This window comes from Sarcophilus harrisii, chromosome 5 (assembly GCF_902635505.1).
Source record: "Sarcophilus harrisii chromosome 5, mSarHar1.11, whole genome shotgun sequence".
Taxonomy (NCBI): Eukaryota; Metazoa; Chordata; class Mammalia; order Dasyuromorphia; family Dasyuridae; genus Sarcophilus; species Sarcophilus harrisii.
Window position 1 is genome coordinate 36,492,753 of NC_045430.1, and position 23,941 is coordinate 36,516,693.

The 23,941-nt window shown below is 36.3% G+C and overlaps 1 protein-coding gene across 3 annotated transcripts in view; it reads left to right on the forward strand.

Annotated features, from left to right (window-relative positions):
* Positions 1-23,468, forward strand: part of LOC100923793 (pleckstrin homology domain-containing family G member 7) — a 75,462-nt gene extending 51,994 nt beyond the window's left edge. Inside the window, exons 11-16 of one of the 3 annotated variants that reach the window (XM_023504365.2) lie at positions 440-555; positions 1,586-1,679; positions 11,154-11,233; positions 15,645-15,798; positions 20,425-20,522; positions 23,218-23,468. In XM_023504365.2, the coding sequence (XP_023360133.1) occupies positions 440-555; positions 1,586-1,679; positions 11,154-11,233; positions 15,645-15,798; positions 20,425-20,522; positions 23,218-23,322 (647 nt within the window). In that variant the 3' untranslated portion in view covers positions 23,323-23,468. The remainder of the gene's footprint in view (positions 1-439; positions 556-1,585; positions 1,680-11,153; positions 11,234-15,644; positions 15,799-20,424; positions 20,523-23,217) is intronic. The other 2 variants (XM_031938416.1, XM_031938417.1) reach the window with 2 other exon arrangements.
* The last annotated feature ends 473 nt before the right edge of the window (positions 23,469-23,941 follow it).

Consider the following 23,941-nt stretch of genomic DNA (forward strand, 5'->3'; position numbering starts at 1 on the left):
AAATGCATATAAATCTACAAAGGAAAAATAATGGATTTGTTTCAACTTATTATTCCCCATAACATAAAAATAGCAATTGCCCCATTTCCTTCAACTTTTGTATTCCTTTAAAATTTGGAGCAATATTTTCATCCAAGGGAGAGCAGATAACCCCTCTAAAATGACATCAATGGGTAATAATACATAATTCATTTCCTTTTGTTGAACAGTGTTATTATTAAAGACTTACTGCTCTCAACAAGAGACTAAGTTTAGACCAGTGAGTTACTTTCTTTAGCATTAAAGAGTAATCAATTTTCTGAAGCTGTTGAAGATACCAAGTGGCCAGTAGGGAGTGATTTAGGCAGAGGTGACCATGAAGATCAAGTAGCAGCATGTATCATGCTCTTGGATGTTAGATACACATATAAGAGAAGCAGATTTTTTTTTCTTCTTTTAGGTGATCTTGAAGGAAAAGTGAAATGGCTGGACAATTTCCAAAAGTTTCGATACCTCCAGGAGATCATAGTGTGGCCTCCACTTTGGGATCGAGATAAAAGGTTCTTCATACCAGAGGTATGGCTGTTGGGATTGACATCTCTTTCTGTGAGTTTGTCTTTCTTGAGGAAAATCATCCATTAGTCTCCTTGCTACCAAGTAGTGAAGCAGACAGGATGGCCCCCAAGAATTCCTAGCCAGGGCAAGGAGCCCAAGCCATGTTGAAGGCATGTTACATGAAAGATAACCTCATTGGCTGGTAGGACACCACATTATTACAGGAAGACATGGCTTGGGAAGCAGTATGGTATAGTGAAAAGATATTCTGGAGATAGAGGACATGAATTCAAATCTTCTATATCTTACTATCTGAGAGATTGTATACAAGTCTTTAGCTTCCCTAGGCTTCAGTTTTGTTATCTATAAATTAAATCAAAGATTCATAATATAAGATCCATAAAATTGCATTTTTTCCTAAAATAATCCATTTAATGTATTTTAATATAATTTGTTTCCTTTTTAATTCTATTTATTTCATTTTATGAATTTAAAAACACAATTCTGAAAAAGAGTCCATAGGTTTCACCAAACCATGACCAAAGGTATCCATGGAAACCACAAAAAGTTAAGAATCCCTGAACTAGATGGTTTCTGAAGACTTTCCAGCTCTAGCTCTATGGTCACATATACTCCTGGGACATTTGCCATAGAGGATGGAATGGGGTACATTAAAGGACTTCAAGTGCTACCCTGTAAATATAGCATCCTGGAATAAAGCCCCAGATGCCCTGGCCTAGTTACAATTCTGCAGATGTGAATTCTGGGCCAATAGTATGACTTCTATCTAAGGCTTATCTTGTATGGGGAAAGCAGAGGACTTTTTTGGATATATTGAATGTATGTTGTTTACTAGATATATAAAACTAGTCTACAGTCCCTAAGCATTTAGTACTGTGTCTTGTAGATAGTAGCCTCGTAATAAGTTCTTGTTCCCTTCCCTTCCAGAGTATCCCAAGGTGCATACCTTGGTATCAGCCTAGCTTAAGTTTATATAATTAGAATGTTCTTCTTCTACAGCTTTATATGAATTTCTCTCTTGTTTTTGAAGTGCCTAAAACATATTTTTAAGGAACACATGGCAGACAACATCTTATCACCAACCAACAGACACCTCCTTCATGAAGGGAAGTTGACTCTCGCAGGTAATGAACTGTTTTCCTTAAACTGCCAACACTTTCTATTTTGGAGCTGGTAAGAAAATTAGACTCTTTGGTTTGGTGCCCGTTTGAAGGAGAAGAGGAACAGAGCCTGGCACAGCTAGATGGTGCAGTGGATAGAGATCAGGATTCAGGAAGACCTGAATTCATATCCAATCTTAGACACTGTTGTGTGACTTTGAGCAAATCACTTAATCCTGCTTGCCTCAGTTTCCCCATCTGTAAAAATGAGCTAGAGTATGATGAAAGATACATTCCAGGATCTTTGGCAAGAAAACCCCAAATGGAGTCATGAAGAGAACAAGAAGAAACAGAGCCTGTCTGTCTTCACAATGATTGCTGGATAATCAACCCACTGAAGCTGGATTCAGGAAAAACCAAGCTTAAATCTCACCTGCAACACTTACTAGTTGTCTTACCTAAGGAAAGTCACTTTGCCTCAGTTTCCACATCTGTACAAAGAAAGGAGAGGCGGACTCAATGGTCTTTAAGGTCACTTCCAGCTCTGAATTAAAGTCCAGCACTTTGTGGGGCTCTGAGGAGAAAGATTCACTGCATATTTTATGACATTGAGAACTAGAAGGGACCTTGGAGGTGAAATTAGTCCAGTCTTTTTTTATGAGATTCTGATTGATGTCCCTAGTCCACCCCAGCCCAAACCTGCCCTAACCCCCCAGCTGTACATAAATCATGGGTCTCCCTAGAACAATGAGCAAGCCAAACATATTCTGTAACTACATCACCAGGTGACCACGTGATAGTTACCACAAAACATAACACCGAAATCAGCCAATGAGGAAGCAGCACCAAGAGGATGCAGAACAGGACATTGGACAGCAACCCTTAGTAAATCTTTCCCCTGACAAGGTGCCTGCTCGGTTGCCCCTTCTTTGCTGTCCTTAGGTGAACCTATGCTAAGTTATAATATCATTACAATAAATTAATACCCCCCAAGTAGGCATTTTATATGCATTCTGGATAAGAGCATGTGCAGTTTCACTGAGGCTTTAGGATCTCCCTTATGTTAGCAAACTCCTCCTATAGCCCCATAATTTACATATCTTGTGATTATAATCAGCTCCATTTACTCTATAAAAATCCTCTTGCTTTGCTGCACTCACTGCTAACTCCTTCAGGGAGCTTGGCCAGCCCACTGAGAGGGTAAATCTCATTAAAATGCCTTTGCTTGGGTAGGAGACTGAGCCTGAATTCTTTCAGAGGCAACAGCACAATACATCCCTGATACCTCAACATCCTCATTTAACAGAAGAGAAGACTATGATCCAGAAAGAAGTAGCTTGCTCAAGCCTATATTTGTTTTCCAATCATGCTTGACTCTCTATGACCCCATTTGGGGTTTTCTTGGCTAGAACAGTGGAATGATTTGCCTTTTTTTCCCTCCAGTTTATTTTACAAATGAGAAAACTGAGGCAAATATGATTAAGTGACTTTCTCAGAGTCACAAAACTAGAATGAATTTGAATTCAGGTCTGTCTGACTCCATGCCTGGTGCTCTATTATACCTAACTGCACCTCAAAGCCACAGAGGCAGTAAGTAACAGAGCCAAGATTTGAACTTAGGTCACTCTGACTCCTAAAACATATACGCCTTTACTACATCATTCTGCCCTTTAAAAATTTACTTGGGAATTTTTGATCTTTTGATTATAAAGTTCCTATTTTTCTGAAATATTAGAAAGTAATGATTTTTTTAAAAAAGTAAAAGAAAATAGTGATCACATTAATGGCTAATCTTAATTCACTGTTCTTGCAATGAGAGAGAGAAATAGGACCCAAAAGATGCCCGTAGGGCCCTGGAATAGTCTGGTATTAAATCCTGAGTTGAGTCTCCTCTATAAGGGGTCCTTGAGTCAATGATATGCCAACAGAACATGAGTATGCAAGGAGGGCCGTGCTCATTGGAGACTTCATGAAGGCATTGGCTCTTGCTGTCAAGAATTCTTCTTTAAAATATAGAGCTGTACATGATGAATATGGAAATATGTTTAGAAGAATTGCATATGTTTATCTATATCAGATTGCTTGCTGTCTCGGTGAAGGGGGAGGAGAAAAATATTGAACACAAGATTTGGCAAAGATGAATGTTGAAAACCATCTTTGTGTGTATTTGGAAAAATAAAATATTTTTTAAAAATTTTAAAGGGTAGAAAGACAAAAAAATAGAGATGTAGTAATACAAACTGCTGACAGTAAAAGAATAAAAGTTAAAGTAAATAATTCCCAGTTCAACTCTGGGAAGACTCATTGGTTATTTTCTGGTTTGTGTCAATTCAGACTTTGGTGGCAGGCAGTAGGACCCCCTATCTCATCCCTGAATTTAATAAACAAATTGAAAGAGTAGGATTTGCCAGGCTGAAACAAACAAAATGAATCTTCGAAGATTAAAGACATTATATGATAATAGATAGGGATGATTTTAAGGGTTAGAAAGATCTGGATTCAAGTATAGCTTATGACCCAAACTGGCTATGTGATCTCAGGCAAATCACTCTAAGGTCTCTCTCACAGATTCTTAAATTACAGAGAAAAGGAAGACTTGAAAATTCATTCAATGAAATCACAGGTTTGGGCCTCTTCCCTCCCTTACCCCAATTATATTTCTTCAATTCATTCAATCATTGCTGATGTGACTGCTCAGTATCAGATCTTCAAGCTCCCATATCATCAATCATACCATCACCACCATCATCGCTCAGAAAATACTACTGACTTAGAGCTCCTCTGGTTTACTCTGAATTTCCTTTTTGTTTCTTGGAAGTATCGAGCATTTCTTGAAATGTCCCTCCTTCCTCCCCCCCCAAAAAAAAACCCCAAATCCATCTTCCTTCTTTTTTTTTAACAGTTTTTTTTTCATTTGTATTCAGTTAATTCTATTTTAATAACAATAGAGTAAAGAAACAAACAAAAAAGGAATTTCCAAAATGTTCTTCTGTAAATGCCTATAGAATAGAAGGGAGAGAACCAGCCTCAAAGCCAGAAGACTTGGTTTCACATCCAGCCTATCTCATACATTCTAGTTATGTGCTGGGGATCTAAGGGATTGCCAGAGGATAGAGAGACTAGAAATTCCTTATTTAAAGAATTTCTAAAAAGTCTTAGAATCATGAATTCAGAAATGGAAAATTCTAAAAAATTCCTTGCCTCGAGAATTTCTTTTTTCCCCATTTCCTTTAACATTTTTACTTAAAACTTTGAATTCCAAATTCTCTCTCTCCCATCCTACCTCATCTCTCCCTTCCTTAACATGTTATCAATCAGATATAGATTGTACATGTGCAATCATATAAAAAATGTTCTTATTAGCCATTTTGTACAAAAAGATTCCAATAAAAGAGAAAAATAGTATGCTTCAAAGGCTGTATCCAATCAATATCACTTTCTCTGGATGTAGTTGGTATGCTTCATCATTTGTCCTTTAGGATTGACTTTCATCACTGTAGTGCTAAGAATAGCTAAGTCACTCACAGTTCTCCATCAGACAATATTGCTACTGTGTACAACATTCTCCTGGTTCTGCTCAGTTCACTATGTATCAGTTAATGTAAGTCTTTCCAGGCCTTTTTGAAATCACCCTGTTTGTCATTTCTTATAGCACAATAATATTCCATCACAATTGTGTAAATACAGTTTGCTTAGCCATTCACCAATTGATGGATTTGATTTCCAATTTGATTTCTGACACCACAAAAAAAGCAGCTTATAAATATTTTTATATGAAAAAGTCCTTTTCTCTTTTTTTCATGCCTTTGGAATATAAATCTAGCAATAGTATTGCTGGATCAACGGGTTTATGCAGTTTTATAGCTTTTGGACATAGTTCCAAATTGCTCTCCTGAATGATTGGATCAGTTTATAACTCCGCCAGCAATGCATTAGTATTCCTCACATTTCCTTCAATATCCAATATTTTCCTTTTTGTCATATTAGCCACTCTGATAACTGCAAAGTGGTACTTCAAAGTTGATTTAATTTGCATTTCTCTGATTAGTAGTTACATAGAGCATTTTTCATTTGATTACAGATAGCTTTGATTTCTTTGTTTGAAAACTGCCTGTTCATATCCTTTGATCATTTATCAATTGAAGAATGACTTGTATTTGTTTCTATTCTATTATATATAATTGAGAGATGAGGACTTTATCAGAGACACTTGTTACAAAAACTTTTTCCTCAATTTTCTCCTTTCCTTATAATTTGGTTTCATTTATGTAAAACCTTTTTAATTTTATATAAAAAAATTATCTATTTTACATTTTTGTAATGCTCTTTATATCTTCTTTGATCCTAAACTCTTCCCTTATTCATAAATAAAACAGATAAACAATTCTATGCTCTTTTGGTTTGCTTATGGTATCACCCATTAGGTGTAAATTATGTACCCATTCTGACCTTATTTTATGATAAGATATGAGTTGTTGGTCTACACCTAGTTTCTGACATACTATTTTTGAGTTTTTCTAGCATATTTGTCAAATGATGAGTTTTTGTTCCAAAAAATTGCTGAGGCAACTGGGATTAAGTGATTTGCCCAGGGTCACACAGTTAGGAAGTGTTAAGTATCTGAGATCAGATTTGAACTCAGTCCTCCTGACTTCAGGACTGGTGCTCTATCCACTGTGCTACCTAGCTGCCCTCCCTCAGTTCTTTAATATGGAAATTGCCAAATGTAGATACTGTAATCTTGACTGCATCTCCATACTATTTGAATTAGTTTCTTTTTAGCTGCTTGCAATACTTTCACCTTGTATGTGAGTTCCAGAATTTGATTCTGAAATTCATAGGTATTTTGATTTGGGGATCTCTTTCAGGTGGTCATCAGTAGATTCTTTCAATCTCGGTTTTACTCTCTGGCTCTAATATATCAGGACAGTTTTCTTTAATAATTTCTTGAAAGATGTCCAAGATTTTTTTTTCTTTCTCCTCCCACTTAATCTTGGCTTTCAGGTAGTTCAATAATTCTTATATTATCTCTCCTAGATCTGCTTTCTAAGTCAGTTGTTTGTCCAATAAGAAATTTTACTTTTTTTATTTTGACTTATCATATTTTGATGTCTCATAGAGTCATTAATTTCCATTTCTTAAATTGTAATTTTTAAGGAATTATTTTCTTCAGTGAGCTTTAATATTGCCTTTTCCAGTTGGCCAATTTTATTTTTTTAGTTATCCTCAGCAAATTTTTGTATATCTTTTCTCATGTTATTGACTCTTTTTTCATGATTCTCTTGCTTTACTTTCATTTATTTTCCCAATTTTTCTTCTACTTCTCTAATATGCTTTTTAAAATCCTTTTCAAGCTCTTTCTAGGAATTCCTTTTGGTCCTGAGACAAAATTATATTTTTCTTTGAGGCTTCACATGTAGCCATTTTGACACTAGTATCCTCTTTTACATTTATGACATCTTGACTCTCCCTATCACCATTGTAAAAATTTTGGGGTGATTTGGTATTTCTATGTGAAAACTGGGCTCTGGTTCTACCTAACCCCAAGTTTTTTGTGGGTCTAATTGCTGGTTTTCACTAGGCTTCAGAGCTTAGCTGCTTGCTTTCTCTACAGGGAAGGCTTTCTTTCTGTCTGAGGAGTGGGGCTTCCAAGTGGAGTTTAGCTGTGAGCTTGTTCCAGGCTAACTCGATTGATGCTGGATTGCTATGGTAACAGAGTGTTTCTTGTGGTTAGTCTTTGAAGAGCAATCTTGTTGCTGGTCTACTTCAGCCTTGCAACCCTAAGCTGGGTTACTATGGTAACCGAGTCTCTCTGCTATTAGGCCCCAGGAGTGTGGTCTGACTGTTGACCAGCCCTAGGATGGGACTGCACTACTGGTCAGCAATGTACTGAAGGTCCAGTTGCAAAGGTAGGGCCTACCTGTGATACCTAGACTGGTTACTTGCCTAGGAGGGTACAAGAGGGTATGGCCTTGTTGATGCATTTCCCCAGGTTTGGACCCTTGCTGCAGATCCCCTGCTGTGAGGTGGGCTACTCCTGGACCTCAATCCCCTCCCAACCTAGTGAGACAGACCTTTCCTGCCAGGCTGGTGAGCTGTTTTCCTGCTCCTACAAAATTGATATTCTGTGTCTTTTTCTAGTTTTTTGAAGAATTGGGGCAGCATCAGAGAGTTCTTTCCTTACTCCACCATTTTGGCAGTAAAGATTTTCTAAAAGATTTTAGAACCATAAATCAGAACGGGAAAGGATTCTAGAGGTTATTTAATCCAACTCATTATTTAACAGATTAGGAAACTTAGGTCCAGAGAGTTAAATACTTTTTCAAGGCACATAGGCAGGATGCGGCTTCATCAAGAAAACATTTAAATAAAGGATCTCTGAATCCAAAGTAAGTGTTCTTTTCTATTCCATCACACTGACTCCTGTTTTTTTTAGAGACAAGATGGAGGGGCCGATTTTCCTTCCCTGGTCAACTACAGTGACCATATCATCTGTTGCAAATATAAAATGCAAACGGCACACAAAATTGAGGAGCTGGAGGTTTTGGTCCTGAAATATCATGTCTTCCATGGTGCTGAGAATATAGACCTTTTTCCAGAGGGCCACACTGTGAATCCTGCCAGAGGGATTTTGCATCAGAGATTTTTCTGTCCTATATTTTTTTATAAAAATACAATTATAAAATAAATTAATAAAATTAAAATAATTTTTCATCATCATTATAATAGCTAACATTTATACAATGCTCACTATGTGCTAGATGTCTTGACAATTTTTGTCTTATTTCATCCCTAAAACAACTCTGGCAGGTAGGTGCTATGATTATCCCCATTTTGTTTTTGTTGTTTACTTATTTTCAGTCATGTATAAGGTTTTGTGATCCCTTTTGGGGTTTTCTTAGAAGAGATGCTGCAGGGCTTTGCCAATTTTTTTTCCTTCAGCTCATTTTACAGATGAGGAAACTAAGACAAATGGTTAGTTAAATGACTTGTTTAGAATGACACAGCTACTAAGTATCTGAGGCTAGATCTGAATTCAGATCTTCCTGACTTTAGACCCAGTACTTTTACTAAGTCACCTTGCTATCCTAAAAGGACATCAGCAGAATCTCGCCTGGTATCATTCTCCTAGATACCCCATGAATATTTTTAATTGTTTTGCAAATTTTTCAAGTAATGAACATTGATCTGTGACTCTCTTTCCCTATTAAACAATTTTTAAAAAAAAATTCCTCAATAAATAGATACATTGTCTGATAAAAGCAAACTCCCATGTTATCTATGTCTGAAAATATATGTTGCTCTCTACATTTTAAGTTGAACATCACTCTTAAGTGACACATTTGAGCTTCATTATTTTGGACTTGTGTCTTATTTTTGTGATGATCAGTTTAAATGTTCAAAGACTTTTTTTAAATAAAGAAGAAAAGAAAGATAAACCATTAAAACCAGTCAGTACATTGAAAATATATGCAATGTCCCACACCTGTGGGCCTCCTGTTTCTGCAAATTTGGAGTAGGAAGTGTTTTCCCCTAAAGTATATTCCTTAAAGTCTGGTTTATTCTTTGTAATCTTGCAACATTCACTTTTGATGGTTGTGTATAACAATAATATTTATAATATATTACATGCATTATAATATTAATATAATATAATATAGTATATATAACAATAATCATTGTATATAACATTTTCATGGACCCACTACGTTCTACATCAGATCATATAAATCTTTCCATGCCTCTTTACATCCAATGTATTTCTTTTCAGAAAAAGAAAAACAACAATATTCAAATGCTCCATTTTCCAGGTGTCCCAGCTTTAGTAGAGGAAGATACAGAGAGACACTGACTTTTTAATTAATGGCTTCCTTGAGATATAAGCCTAATAGTGAAATATCTGGGTCAAAGGGTATAATTCATATAATTCCAATTTGCTTTCCAAAATAGTTGTTCTATTGTGCAACTTCACCAACAATAGTGTGCCCATTTTCTCACAATCCCTCCTCTATTGATCATTCTCACTTTTTGCCTTTTTTGTCAATTTGTTGGGGGTGAATGAAGTAAAACTAAGGGTTATTTTGATTTGCATTTCTCTTATTATCTGTGATCTGAAATATTCTTTCATATGATTGCTTATGTCTTGAAATTTTTCTTTTGAAAAGTGCTTGTTCATATTTTTTGACTATATCTATTGACAAATGATTAATCAATATCTATTAGTTATCTATATATCCTGGCTACTAAACCCTTAGCTGAGAACTATAGAAAAATTTTCCCCCACTTGCTTCCCTTCTATATCTAGATCCATTCATTAATCATGCAAAAGTTTTATAATTTCATGTAATAATAATTATCTATTTTACTTTTTATAATTTATAATTGTCTCTTTACTCCTTGTTTGGTTCAGTCAATTGTCCATTCTGATGGATCTTATTTATATGATGCTTTTCTTTACTTGTTTCTTCAAAACCACTAGGACTGTGACTTTGGAATCCAATGAAATACACTCTCATTATTAATAATCAAAATCATAGATAGAGTTTCTTTTTGAGTACAAGTATGTATGTGGAAAAGACCGGTGTTAATGTCCCAGAATATGGGACTCCAAAAGTAAATCAATGCTGTACCATGTCTGAAAAAGAGTTAAGTTCTAATAATGAATGAAATCATCGAACTGTAACTTCAGACTCTCTACTGCACATATCCTGCTTTATGAGTGAAAAGACATACACATATAAAAAGAATTTATGTTGGGGATTTCTAGTGTGGGAACTCCTTCCATCAGCACAGAGAGCAACTTAACAGTGATTCAACAGTTAAATTCCAGGATCAAGGCTGAGTGACTTGCCCAAGATAACAAAGCTAGTTAAATGGCAAAAGTGAGGTTTCAATTCAGGTCTTCAAGTGTGAAAACTTTGACTCAGAAAACCTAAGTAACTTGTACCAATAAAGGTTTTTCTTAATTTTTAAAAATTTTAATATTTTTCAAATACATGCAAAGACAGATTTCAACACTCATCTTTGCAAAATCTTGTATTCCAACTTTTTCTCCCTCTTTCCCCTCTACCTCCCTCCCCAAGCAATAAACCGGTTAAACATGTGCAGTTCTAAACATTTTCCATAATCATGTTATGCAAGAAAAATCAGATCAAAAAGAAAAAAAAATCACAAAAAAGAAAAACAACAAGAAAACAAACAACCCCCCAAAAAGGTGAAAATTCTATGCTTTGATCCATATTTAGTCTCCATAGCCTCATTATAGTGACGACTCTTTCCATCACAAGTCTATATACCAATAAAAACTGGCATTTTTTTCTCCAAATTTTAGTCTCAAAGTCTTCAAGGATTAAGGAATCAAGTGACCTGCCTAATATCACACAATCAGTATATATCTCAAAGGAATAATTTGAGATCAACTAAAATATACTTAAAAAAAAAAAAAAAGCTTACATTACTATTTGTTGCCCCACTTTTCCTTTCCCTCTCTTCCCTCAGAAAGCATCAGATTCCTAGATGTCTACCTGTTTCTGTTTGATGACTTCCTACTAATTACAAAAACCAAACACAACAAAAAGGTAATAAGCTATTTCTCACTTTACTGAGTTTTTGTTGTTTTCTTTTAAATAAGTAGTTGTTGTGGTGGTGATTTTTACAGAGATTTATAAAAAAAAACAAAAGTCTTCACAGGATCTTAGAGTTGAAGCTGGAAGGGACCTTAGACAACATTGTATATAACCCCTTCATATTACAGATGAGAAAACTGAGGCTGAGGAGAGAATTAGGAATTTAAAAGCAGCCTTTATAGCAGAAATCAACAAAACATGCTCCAAACACTGTGATTTGGAACATGATAGTATTCACCACTCAGGACAAATTCCCATTAAGAGTAGCTGGGTTGGGCTAGGGGAGAAAGAGGCAGCTGGGTGGTCCAGTGGCCCTGGAATCAGAAGAGCCTGAGTTCAAATCCAACCTTAGATACTTGACACTATCTGTATGATCTTGAGCAAGTCATTTAACCCCAACTGCCTCCCCCCAAAAAAGAGAATGCCCTGGGGTATTCTGCAAAGAGGTGATGGAAAGGTAGAGAGCAAGTAGGATGGAAGCTTGCAGGGCCACCATCATTTTAATTAATTGTTCTTAGAGGTGCTAAACTCTATTATTTCTTTCATCAGCACAGATAGCAACTTATCAATAGCTTAGTAGATAAATCCCCCCTCCCAAAAAGAAGGAGTTGGGTGAGAGCCAGATCATAAGTAGAAAAGGTAAGACTTGAACTTAGGTCTTCTTCTGTTCTGGGGCAGAACCCTGCTCTCTTGAGTATTTATAAAATGTTTATTCCATGCCAGGAACTGTGCTAAGTGCTCTTTACAATTCTCATTTGAGCCTTACACTGAGACAACCAACTAGTAAAGGCCTCCGATGAGATTTGAATTCAGCTCTTCTTGACTCCAGGGTCAGCACTCAATGCACTGCACCAGCTACCTCTGAAAAAGTACCTCTTGCAGAAAAGATAATTACGTTGAGAGGCAGGAGGCAAAGGAGCTCTTAAGTTGAGACTAATAATATTACCACTTTTTTACTCTATTCCCTTTCAGGACTAGTTTCAGGGCTAGTGAGTCAGATTTCTTAAACTAAAGCAGGACAAATTTATCATTACTAGGGTTCTCATACCTGTTCCAGTTTCATAAACCAAAATTATTCCAGATTTTGTTTTAATATGCCTATTTTTTGACCTTTTCAGTAGAATATAAGACAAGTAAGAACAGAAACCAATTAGTTTTTGTTTCCATATCCTGAAGTACCCAGCAACAGAGTCTCACCTATGCAATATTTTTGTGGAATTACATGGAATGAAATCAAATTAATTTGTCTTTAATTGGTCTTTTTCTTGCACTAATTAACTAGATAACAAGGATCTCCCCTTACTTGGTTTTCAAATGGAAAATGTATTGGGTTTGGGGCTTCAAAGAAAAGAAATGGCCACACCCACCTAAAACTCAGAGTTTTTTGTTGATGATGTTCTGATTCTTCATGACCCCATTTGGGTTTTCTTGGAAGAGATACTCTAGTTGTTTGCCATTTCCTTCTCCAGTTCATTTGACAGATGGGAAACCGAGACAAGCAGGGTTAAGTGACTTGCCTAGAGTCACACAATTATTAAGTTTATTGAATAATATACTTCAGCTGGTGAGTTGAATCTATTCCCATTATCCCAGTAATCCCAATCACTGATCAAGTTGCTCTTTTGGTCTTTACCTTGCTCACAATATAGTTACAAAAAAACACCAAAGCATTTTTGATCATCTTCATGGTAATCACTGCCTTTGGTCCATCTGAGCTGAAAACACTATTGTTCTAGAGCCGCGTCACTTTTTCTGTATTCCTCCTCCACTAGTGTTCCTTGCTTTCTTCCTCTGTGTATGTCTTTTAAAAATCTAAACATGCTACAAAGTGTTTGTACCTAGCATGCATCTCCCCATTTATAATCCTATCTTTTCTAAGACTCTGCTCTTCTATTCAATGAACATTTTAATATAGAGAATCTTCTTGAATGGACTGGTATCATGGAAAAATGATTGGACCACCAGTTAGGGATGGCCGTGTTAAGGTCCTTCTCCCTCTGTGACACTCAGTTTCCTCAACTGTAATTTGAGGTCCTTTCCACTTTCATAATTCAATTATTGTGTGACATGAAGAGTGCTCTGATTTGACTCTCCTGAACACTGTAGACTATTAATTACTACCAATAGTCAGGAAGAGTGCCTTGTAATCAAATGTGGTTTTGATACCAAAAAAATCAACTCACAGGTATTAGCCAAAAATTCTAGTTTTCTAAAGAATTATACTCTGGTAAACAAGACAATATTTTCCTTCAATCACCATCTCAAGAGATGTAGCTTGGGATAAGGGAGAGCCAGTCTCAAAACCAGAAAGATCTGGGTTCACATCCAGAGTTTTATACATACTGGCTATGTGACCCTAGGCAAAAATCACTTAATTTCTGTCTGGCAGATAATTTCCTCAACTATAAAATGAGGGTAATAGAGATTGAAAAGATCAAATGAAATAATATTTATAAAGATCATAGCATAGTTTGTCACATAGTTGGTGCTCAATGCTCATTCCTTCCCTCTACTAGCTACAAGCAACCAAATCCCTGAAATCACAGAAGCAATCTCAAGTCTGTTGCTACCTCAAAGGGACTGGAAATCAGAAAGTCCATAATTTTATTTATTCAGCTGTAATACTGCTGCCTAAATAAAGAAAGACGAGCCTGCAGTGATGGATGGGACAGTTAATAGGAGGCAACTGGTTGATGAAACCACAAGGTCCCTTAGGGGATAAAACATTTACACAACTTGACCTTGTTTTCTGTCTCCAGTTTCAGGGTATAACAAGAATTTCCTGTCTGTTATCTATCATCTCATTTAGTAAAGCCTCCCCAGAGATAAAACTGGGAGGTGAGAAGGGAAGGGAGAGGGGAAAAGGTCAAGATCTTTTAGATAAAATGCTTCTTTGGAAGGGAAGAAGGAGAGTAATATCAAAAAAGGGAAACTCTACCACCTACCTACCCTCCCCACTTGGATCAATTGATTTCTTCTATATACCTGCCTTTACTCTGGCCCTGGAGATACTGTGACAAAAATGAAATCCATTTCCTGCCCTCAAGGAACTTACATTCAGTGTGTGGAAGGGAAAAGAAACCAAAAAAGTACATATTTTATGCAAAGGAACATCAAAGTAATTTGGCAGAAGAAAAAAACTATTTCAAATACTAGAAAGGGCTTTGGGCAAAGGTGGAACATGAGTTGAGTACTGAATGAAGATAGGGGCTCCAGGAGATGGAGGTGGGGAAGTGGAGGTGGGAAGTGGAGGTAAGGATGGGGAGGTGGAAGGTGGAGATGAAGAGATGGAGGTGAGGAGGCTGAGGTGAAGAGATGGAGATGGAGGTAGAAGTAGAAATGAGAAGGTAGAGGTGAGTAGAACATTTCAGTCACAGGGAGCAGCTTAGTACCAATTATACAAAGGCACAGAGATATAATGTCATATATGGGGGAATAACAAACAGACCCATTTATCTTACAGCTATGAGAGGGAGAATGGTAATAAGTAGAATGGAGTCAGATTACAAAGGACTTTAAATGCTAGCCTATGGCATATCAATATGGCCAAAACCAACTGGACCTTGAAAGAAGCATTATGGCCAACATTGTCATGTCATGGAATTATCCATAAGCCATACCATTATTTTCTAGGCAAATTATTGCTGTTCTCTTGTGCTGTTTTGCATTTTATTTCCATTATGCAAAGTAGGATCATTTCCATCTCTTTTAAATTGCCTCATCTCTTATTTTAAAAATGATTGCAACAATTTGCAGACTCTAGGGTTCAGAGATTAGCTGGAGCCTGTGCAATTTGGAGCATCCCTTGTGACTCAATCCCAAATTTAGTAGGGCCAGAATCATTCCTTGTCTCTTTAGCCTTCCATTTTACTCCAAAAGGGATCAAAATATTGGAAAGAGAAATCTCATAAGTGTAATGGTGATGAAGATCCAGTGACCATGGCTTTCAAAAGTGAAGGAATGAAGTAATATTTTAAAACCCTATTTAATGCCCATGTGGCTGGCATTCAGCTAGGTGTGAGGGCACAAAGAAAAACAAAACACAATGACAAAAACAGTTCCTGCCATGAGGAAGCTCACAGTCCAATGAGGGGAAGACAACACGCAAACAACTACGTACAAACAAGATACTGGTCAGATACAGTGGGGATAATCTCAGAGGAAAGGCTCCTTGTAGAGGGTAAGATCTTAGTTAGGACTTAAATTATTAGAAAAGCATTTCTTTTCAGGATCAGGAGGCATCAGAGATAATATTTTAAGATGTCACCTAAAAGGGCTGTTTATAACAAAGATATCATTGATTAGGTCACAGTGTGGATGTGCTATTTTTAATTTATTAAACAATTTCTTTCTTTTGTTTCAGAAACTTGGGGGCTCAGACATTGGGTTAGTCTGCCCTTCCCTTACCCCGGAGCTACAGGCGATGATTAAAGAAGGTGGTTCTTGTACAGTACTCGATCAACCCATTCCTTTGGACCGGCTGGTGGTTAAAAATATCGATCCATTCCACATATCAGGTAGACTCTTCCTGCCTTTGTGGCACTGCATTGATCAGCAGCATATTGGCCACAAAGTCCAGCAGCTGCCATAATTTAATCATTATATTACCAAATGTAATAGGATTGCACTCACCTATAGGAAGAACTGGACCAACTGACATTTTCTTTTAATGCTAATGCAATTGATACATCTTACAAGTCTTTGAGAAGCAGGGATTCTTTTAACAGGGTTATTCTGAAAAGAGAGTAGGGGATTAAGGGATGTTCAAGAACCTGCAGGTATGCAGGTGTGGTAAATGAGAATGTTAGGTTGGGAGCTACTTAACCTGGAATTCTGTTGCTTTAGAATCATAGGATTATTGATTGAGAGAAAGGAATATTAGAAACTATCTTTTATTTTGCAGTCATGTCCAACTCTTCCTGACCCCATTTGGAATTTTCTTGGCAGAAATACTGGAGTGGTTTGCCATTTTCTTCTCCAGCTCATTTGACAGATGGGAAACTGAGGCAAACAGGGTTAAGTGACTTGTCTAGAGTCACACAGCTAGTAAGTACCTGAGGCCAGTTTTGAACTCATGAAGATGACTTTTTGTGACCTCAAGTCCAGCGTTCTAATCTACTGCACCACCTAAATGCTCCCAAAGACCATGTAGTACAAACCTTTGATTTGTAAATCAAAGATAAGGAAACCAAGGTTCAGAGAACTGAATTAATTGATTTGGCCAGAGTTACATAGCTAGTAATTATCAAAGATAATTATCAAAATTATCAAAGATTATCAATTATCTGAACCCAGTTCCAGACTTGATATTCAGTTTCATAATTACTATGTCTCATTGCTTAGTTCAATTAAGTTATTTCCCTTCTCTGGGATTCATTTGTATCATTTGTCATATGGGGCTAAGGATGAAAAGTAGCATGGTATTGTGGATGGAAAGATGACATAGGAATCGAGAAGACCTGCACTCCATTCTGACTCATAGACCCTTATCACTTATGTCATTTATCTTTAGAATATGATCGTATATATCTGAACTTACTGAGTCCAGCTAAGTCTGGTCCTGACCATGCCCTATATTACTATTTCTACTACTCTACATACAGTACCTCTTTATTTCTATTAGTCCAGCTTTGTCCAGTGAGTTTTAACACCAGAGTTGGTCACCAGGTAATAAAAAGTTTTACTCTAAAAATGCATGAAGACCACTCATCTGTAAGGAAGGTCCCATCATGTACAATGGTAGAAGTACCCATGCTGAACAAATGACAAATCCTTGATGACTGAGATCAACCCTGATATTATTAAATAATCCACATGAATGAGGGGAATGGCTCTGGAGCATTTTCCCTACTTATGAGAAGGGCTAGAGAGGAAAATAGTAAGAAAATATCTTTTCACTGTATTAGTTGATATACTTGGGCTTCTCTAACATACAAAAGTTCTAGGATAGTATAGCACTATCCTCTGAAGAACTGGGAATTCCTTGTTTAAACTAACATTCATACCAAGATGGTCTAGATTAAATAGGAGATTTAAAAGAAAAGAAAAAAAAATGAGAACTAAGCAGCTAGGTAGCAGTAGATAGAACACTGGCTCTAAAATCAAGAGGCATGAGTTGAAATCCATCGTTGGACACTTGCTAGCTGTGTGATCCTGGGCAAGTTTTCTACTTCCTACTCCCTTCCCCCCTACCAGTCAACTAAGACTCTAAAATAAAGAGCAAGTTCTGATATGTCTCAGTAGAAAATTTCTTTACTCATAAATTCTTACACTAGTGAAATCATAGGTCTGGTCCAAAGTAGAACAAACCAGCCATACCAATCAAACTACTAAAAATTATTTGATAGATCTAGAAAAAGGAAGAACAAAATTCATCTGGAAGAACAAAAGGTCATGAATATCAAGGGAATTAATGGGGAAAAAATACAAAGGAAGATGGCCTAGCAATACCAAATCTCAAACTATATTATAAAGCCACAATCATCCAAATTATCTGGTACTGGCTAGGAAATAGAGATGGATCAGTGGAATATTTTTGGTACACAAAATATGTGTGCCATACTAAACTAATGTTTGATAAATCCAAAGACTTCTGGGATAGGAACTCACTATTTGACAAAAACTGTGGGGAAAACCAGAAAACAGTAGGACACGAACTGGGTACAAACCACCATCCCAAAACAAAACAAACCAACTCAATGAGTCAACAGATATTTATTAAATATTTATTATGCACCAAGCACAACCCTAAATACAGGGGATATCAAGAGAAAAAAAAAACAGCTATTTCTTCCAGGAAGATCATTCTAATAGGCAAGTGATAATTTAAGATAATCAACCAGAGTAATATAGCTAAGATATGTTAAAACTGGGTCTTAAACACGCTTTAGTCTGGATCACGTTTTAGACCCCAAGTCTAGTCTTCTATCCAATACACCATATTTCTTTTGCTCATGGTAGACATGATAAATGTGATGAATTAAATTGGATGGCATTGTATATAACTTAATCACCCAATAAATCTAGTTAACGTTAGACCAGTTAAAATTTTTGATCCATGTGAAAATAAGATGCTAAAAGAAGCCAAAAGATACAGTGAAGAGGAAGAGTTCAACTAGATTGTCATAAGAACAAAGATGATTTGATTCCTGCACCTTGATTTTTAATGGAAACTGATCATAATTGATCACATTGGAACAACTATATATGTAATATATAAATATATATATATATGTATATATATAGTCCCATTTGTATTTTATATGCTGGAACCCCTCTTTTTGCCATATTTCCAGCTATTCAGTAGTTTTTTGTTTAAGGAATTCCACTTCTTTCTTCTTTGTCTTTTCTTCTCTCCCTTCCCCCCAGATTCCAGTTAATCAGACAAGATTCATAATGTTAAAAAATAAACTCTTACTTTGTCTTTCTCTACTCCATCATTTAAAAAGGCTATTTTGTGAATTCTCTTTGCTTTCCAAGAAAGCATCATGTAGCCCTGTAGTTCAAAATCTAACACTTACTTCAAATCAGAGATGAGACAGTCAATTACATTTTATAATGGAAATCAATATTCCTGTTCAAAGTCAGTCCTGCCTCAAAGAAGTCCTGTCATCACTAAATTTATTTCATTTAGTCAGTAAAAGTAATGAAAAGAGAGCAGCCGTGGATTAATGATCAACTAAGGAAACCACTAGTCTTCCATCAGCCTCTCTGACTGTACTCATACCTCTAGAGAGTCTAGGACTGGGTCTGCTCCCTTAGGTTCTAAAAATAAATGGACTACAAAGAATAGATGAGCTGAAAGATTTATGCATTTTTTCCAATGGCAATAATTCAAGTGAGACATTTTTAAGAGTTCCTGCTGTGTAAAAAGAATCTTCTCCCAGAATAGAATCCTACATGGTCTTTGACATACCATCTGGGAAATAAAATGGTCTACAACACCCAGGATCTGCCAACACTGTTTTGCCTTCTCACATCCAACTTCATTTGTTTGAGTGTTTCAGGAAGCAATGGTCTGAGCCGTTATCTTCATGCTTTATTTTGGTATCTGCTTTTTTGTTAAGCAAGGGACTATGACAAGAAGGGAGAATTGCCTCTTTTTCTCCAGTGATTGTTTTCTGATATAAAATTTATCATGGAAACTTAAACTTACAATATCAAGGTTATTCCATGAAAAGTGATCTATTTCCCATCATTTGAATGGATAATGGAGTCATTTGAACTCTGGTTCTGCGACTTCCTACCTATGTGCCCTTAGTCAAGATACTTAATCTCTCTAAGTCTCAGGCTCAGCTCCAAAAAGGAGATGTTGAACTAGAGAATCTCTTGGGTCCTTTCCAGATCAGAGCTGGTGATGCTATGAATTATATTTCCTTAAGTTTCAGATATCATTCACAGTTCTACGGTCACTTTCCCTATCTGTACCATCTTGCAAATCTTCCACTATCCCTAATTTCTCCCAAACAAATAATCAAAAGAGAACCAGGAGACTGAGTGGATGCTTATCAGTTAGAAAATGGCTGACTAAATTATGGTATATGAATGTTATCGAATATTACTGTTCTATAAGAAATGATCAGTAGGATCATTTCACAAAATTCTGGAAAGACTTACATGAACTGATACTAAGTGAGATAACTAGAACCAAGAGAACATTGTATGTAGCAACAAAAATATGGGATGATCAACTGTGATGGACTTGGCTCTTCAACAATGAAATGATTACAGGCAATTCCAATAGACTTGTGATGGAAAGAGCCATCTGCACCCAGAAAGAAGACTGGGAAGACTGAATGTGGATCACAGCATAGTTTTTCATCTTATTTGCTAGTTCTTTTTCCCTTTCTCTTTTTCCCTCCTTTTTGATGTGATTGTTCTTGTTCAGAATGATAAATGTGGAAATATGTTTAGAAGAACTGCATATTTAACCTGTATTGGATTACTTACTGTCCAGGGAAGGGGGAGAAAGAGAAAAATTTGGAACACAAGATTTTACAAGGGTGAATGTTGAAAACTATCTTTGCATGTATTTTGAAAAGTAAAAAAGCTATTATTTTATTTAAAAAAGGAACAAGGAGACTATTCATATTTTATTATTGAATAATCAGCTAAATAGGTCACTCTAAATATTTTTTTCCTAGTGTTTGGATTAAGAAATGCTTTTCTTCTACAACACAAAAACCGTTATCAACAGTGTATAGCAGCCTTCTTGTTGCAAGCACAAACAGAAACAGCCAAAGTAAGTACTTCAATTAATTATTGTTTATTAATTTAATAATGTAATTATTCACTTATAATTTTCAAGCTTTACATGAGGAAAGGATCCACTTAAAATACCTTTATTTTAAAAATAATCAAGAACAAGATGAATATTTTGGCAAGTGGACAGAAGGGAGCTGGCCCTTTTTTTGGCCTTAGATTCTGTTATATAGATGGATCATAATCAGAGTTTTCCATTCTTATAAAGTTCAAGATGCCCTCCTGTTGCTATCTGCCATGCAACTATGAGGAAAACCAGACTGCTTCTGAACTCAACTCCCTTGTTCAACTGTTTACTGCTTAGCAAAATTCCATAATCCCAGTAACTGAACTACCTCCAGATGATGTCAAGTGCCGATTGGGTTTCCAGTTGAGAGGATATAGGTTAGATACTCAGCTACATAAGAACTTCTGCAACAGACAAAAGAATACGTTATTTATAATTCCTTAAGTTTACTTAAGTTAACTTAAGGAATTAAAGTTCCTTAAGATTACTGCTGAGTCCTGGCTCACATTAGGACTTCTATTTCTATTCTCTTTTTATACCATTCATTTTCCATAAACTTAAAAAAAAAAAAAAAAAAAAACTTTTGACTTTCTCCACAGGATCTGTATTGCAGCATTTTCAAATTTACCTATTCTGCATGAATTTATATTTACAAAGGCCTTGTGTTATCACAATACATCACATGTAAGAAATGGACTAAGGGAGAGAAGCATAACAGTGGGTGGGAAAGTTAGCCAATATTGACCAGAACTAAGTTCAAGTCCTACCTTTGACCCATAGGGACTGTGGGACCGCTTCTATCCCCCAGTCTCCCAGGCAATTGTTTCAGTGAGAGTTGCTGTTCTGCAATGGTGTATACACACTATCTTCTATGTCAGGGCTTCTTAAACTTATTCCACTCATGACACTTTTTCACCTAGGAAATTTTTACATAACCCTGAGTATATAGATATATAAAATAGGTGTAAATTAAACATTTTACTGATAATAAATCATAATTTCACAACCCCCATATTCAGTTATAAGAACCCATATGGGATCGTAACACACAGTTCAAGAAGCAGAGCTTTATATAGATGGAACCATAGGTCCAAACCAAAATAAAATAAAAATAAAATACTACAGTGTTAAGTGGGTATTGGTTTTAAAGTATAAATAGATAGCCAGGAAAATATGGATCCAAATAAAAATGTATAAGTGCTAATTTTACCCTATTTTTTTTTACATGACCAAAACATTATTTTGCTGTACAAAAAGAATCAGACTCTGAATTATTGTACAATTAGCTTGTGAAGGAAATCAAAAATGCAGGTGTACATAAATATAGTTACCCTATTTTTAATATTCAAAATAACTTGTTCATTCAGTGATTCTTGAAACAATAATGCTGTTACTGTATACAACTTTCTTTTGATTCTGCTCATTTCACTTTTTATTATTTCATGCAAGTTTTCCATGTTTTTCTAACATCAACCGGTTCATCATTTCTTATAGCACAGTAGTGTTCCCTCACAACTATGAATAGTTATTCAACTATTCTTCAGTTGATGGGCAACCTCTCAATTTCCAATTCTGTTATCATAAAGAGAGCTGCTATAAATACTTTAGAACATATCTGTTCTTTTCCTTTTTTTATGATCACTTTTGATAACAGACATAATAGTGGTATTGCTGAGTCAAAGAGTATACACAAGTATACACAGTTTTAAAACTCTTTGGGCATAATTCCAGGTTGTTCTTCAAAATGGCTGGATCAGTTCACAGTTCCACTCACTGGATTAATGTTTCAATTTTTATACATTCCCTCCAACATTTGCCATTTTCCTATTCTATCACCATAGTAGCTATCTGTGGTCAAATTTTTGATGTAATTTTGTTTTATTTTATTCACTTATTTATCTTTACAGCTTGTTTTAGTTATTTTAAGGGTTAGGCTCTGTTGCTGTGGAGGATATGTCTCAGGCTTCAGGTTTTTTATTCTATTGTTTTCTGAGCTCCGGAAGCCTTTGACTTCTTGATGCATCTATTGCTCTAGAGTTCATCAGGTATAGTCACTGCTCATCTGACTCACCACCTCGGTCTATATAAATGGCTCTCAGTCCTTGAACTCAGCCCCGGGCCCCCAGCATTTCTGGTCTCAAATGCCCTTGCTCCCTCCAATTTTTCCATTAGCTGCAAGTTTCAGCTCACCCCTCCACCCTAAAACCTAAATCAGGGACTCTGCTCCCTTGCCTGCCCACAGCCAGCAGGGCCCCACTTCTCTGTGATCACACTTAGCTATGTGTTCCTCCACAACCGCTGCCCAAGACCAAGTCTGGGCCGGATCTAGTACCAGTGGAGGCCTCCCTCCAAGTCTTCCCCTGATCAAACTCTAAAATCCACACTTTCTGTGGGTAGAAAGCCTCCACAGCTGTCCCCAGAGCTTGTTGGTTCAAATTTATCTACCCCAAAGTATTTGGACTTCCCCAGACCACCCTGCAGAGATCAGATCTTTCCAAATGCCCTTTCAAGTTGTCAGGCTAAATATCTATTTTGTCACAACTTTCAATTACTCCTGCCATTCTAAACTTTTTTTGAGGTACTCTTATAGGGGAATTTGGGAAATCCAGGCCATCTTCCCCTAGAATCCTTCTTTGATAAAGCTTTTTTTTTTTTTTAACTCTTACAGAAAACGTGGATGGCACAAATAAAAAGAGCAACCTCTTGCTTCATGAAGAGATATGAGACAAAGAAATCCCCCTTCACTTTGCCTGCAGAATCCTCCGAGATCTAGAAGCCAGAGTATGATGTCCATATTTACTATAACTTTTTGGCTAGTGATAGAGGCTACACCTGTGATTTCACTGGCTAGAATAAGGACACACCTTCTACTAACTCAACACCTTCTCTGTAACTTAAAAAGTCTTGGAGGGCTGCATAGGGTACCTGAGAGTTTAAGTGACTTGGTCACTCACACAGTCAATCAAGGCCAACTCCATTTACTACTGCATGCTTCCTTTTAACTTTTTATGTATTAGATTCAAATTATTTTTTACAAAGCAATTGTACCCTCCTCCTCCAATCCTGATGATCAATTGTGAGAATATAATGATACTCTGAAATATGACAATTTGTCTCAAATAGATATTATGAAGGTGTAAACATTCTGGGGGTTGCTAATGAGAAATATTTGACTTTCAAACTATTTGGTGAAAGATGTCCAGGTAAGATTAAAAATTGAACAGGATAACACAAAGGAAATCGAAGCTCTTCTGCCTCAAACCAGCAGTTCAAATTTAGAGGTCCATGAACCTGTTTTTAAAAAATATTTTTATAACTATTTCAATATAATTGGTTTCCTTTGTAATCCTATGTATTTTGTGATTTTAAACAGGGTCCATAATCTTAAGCAG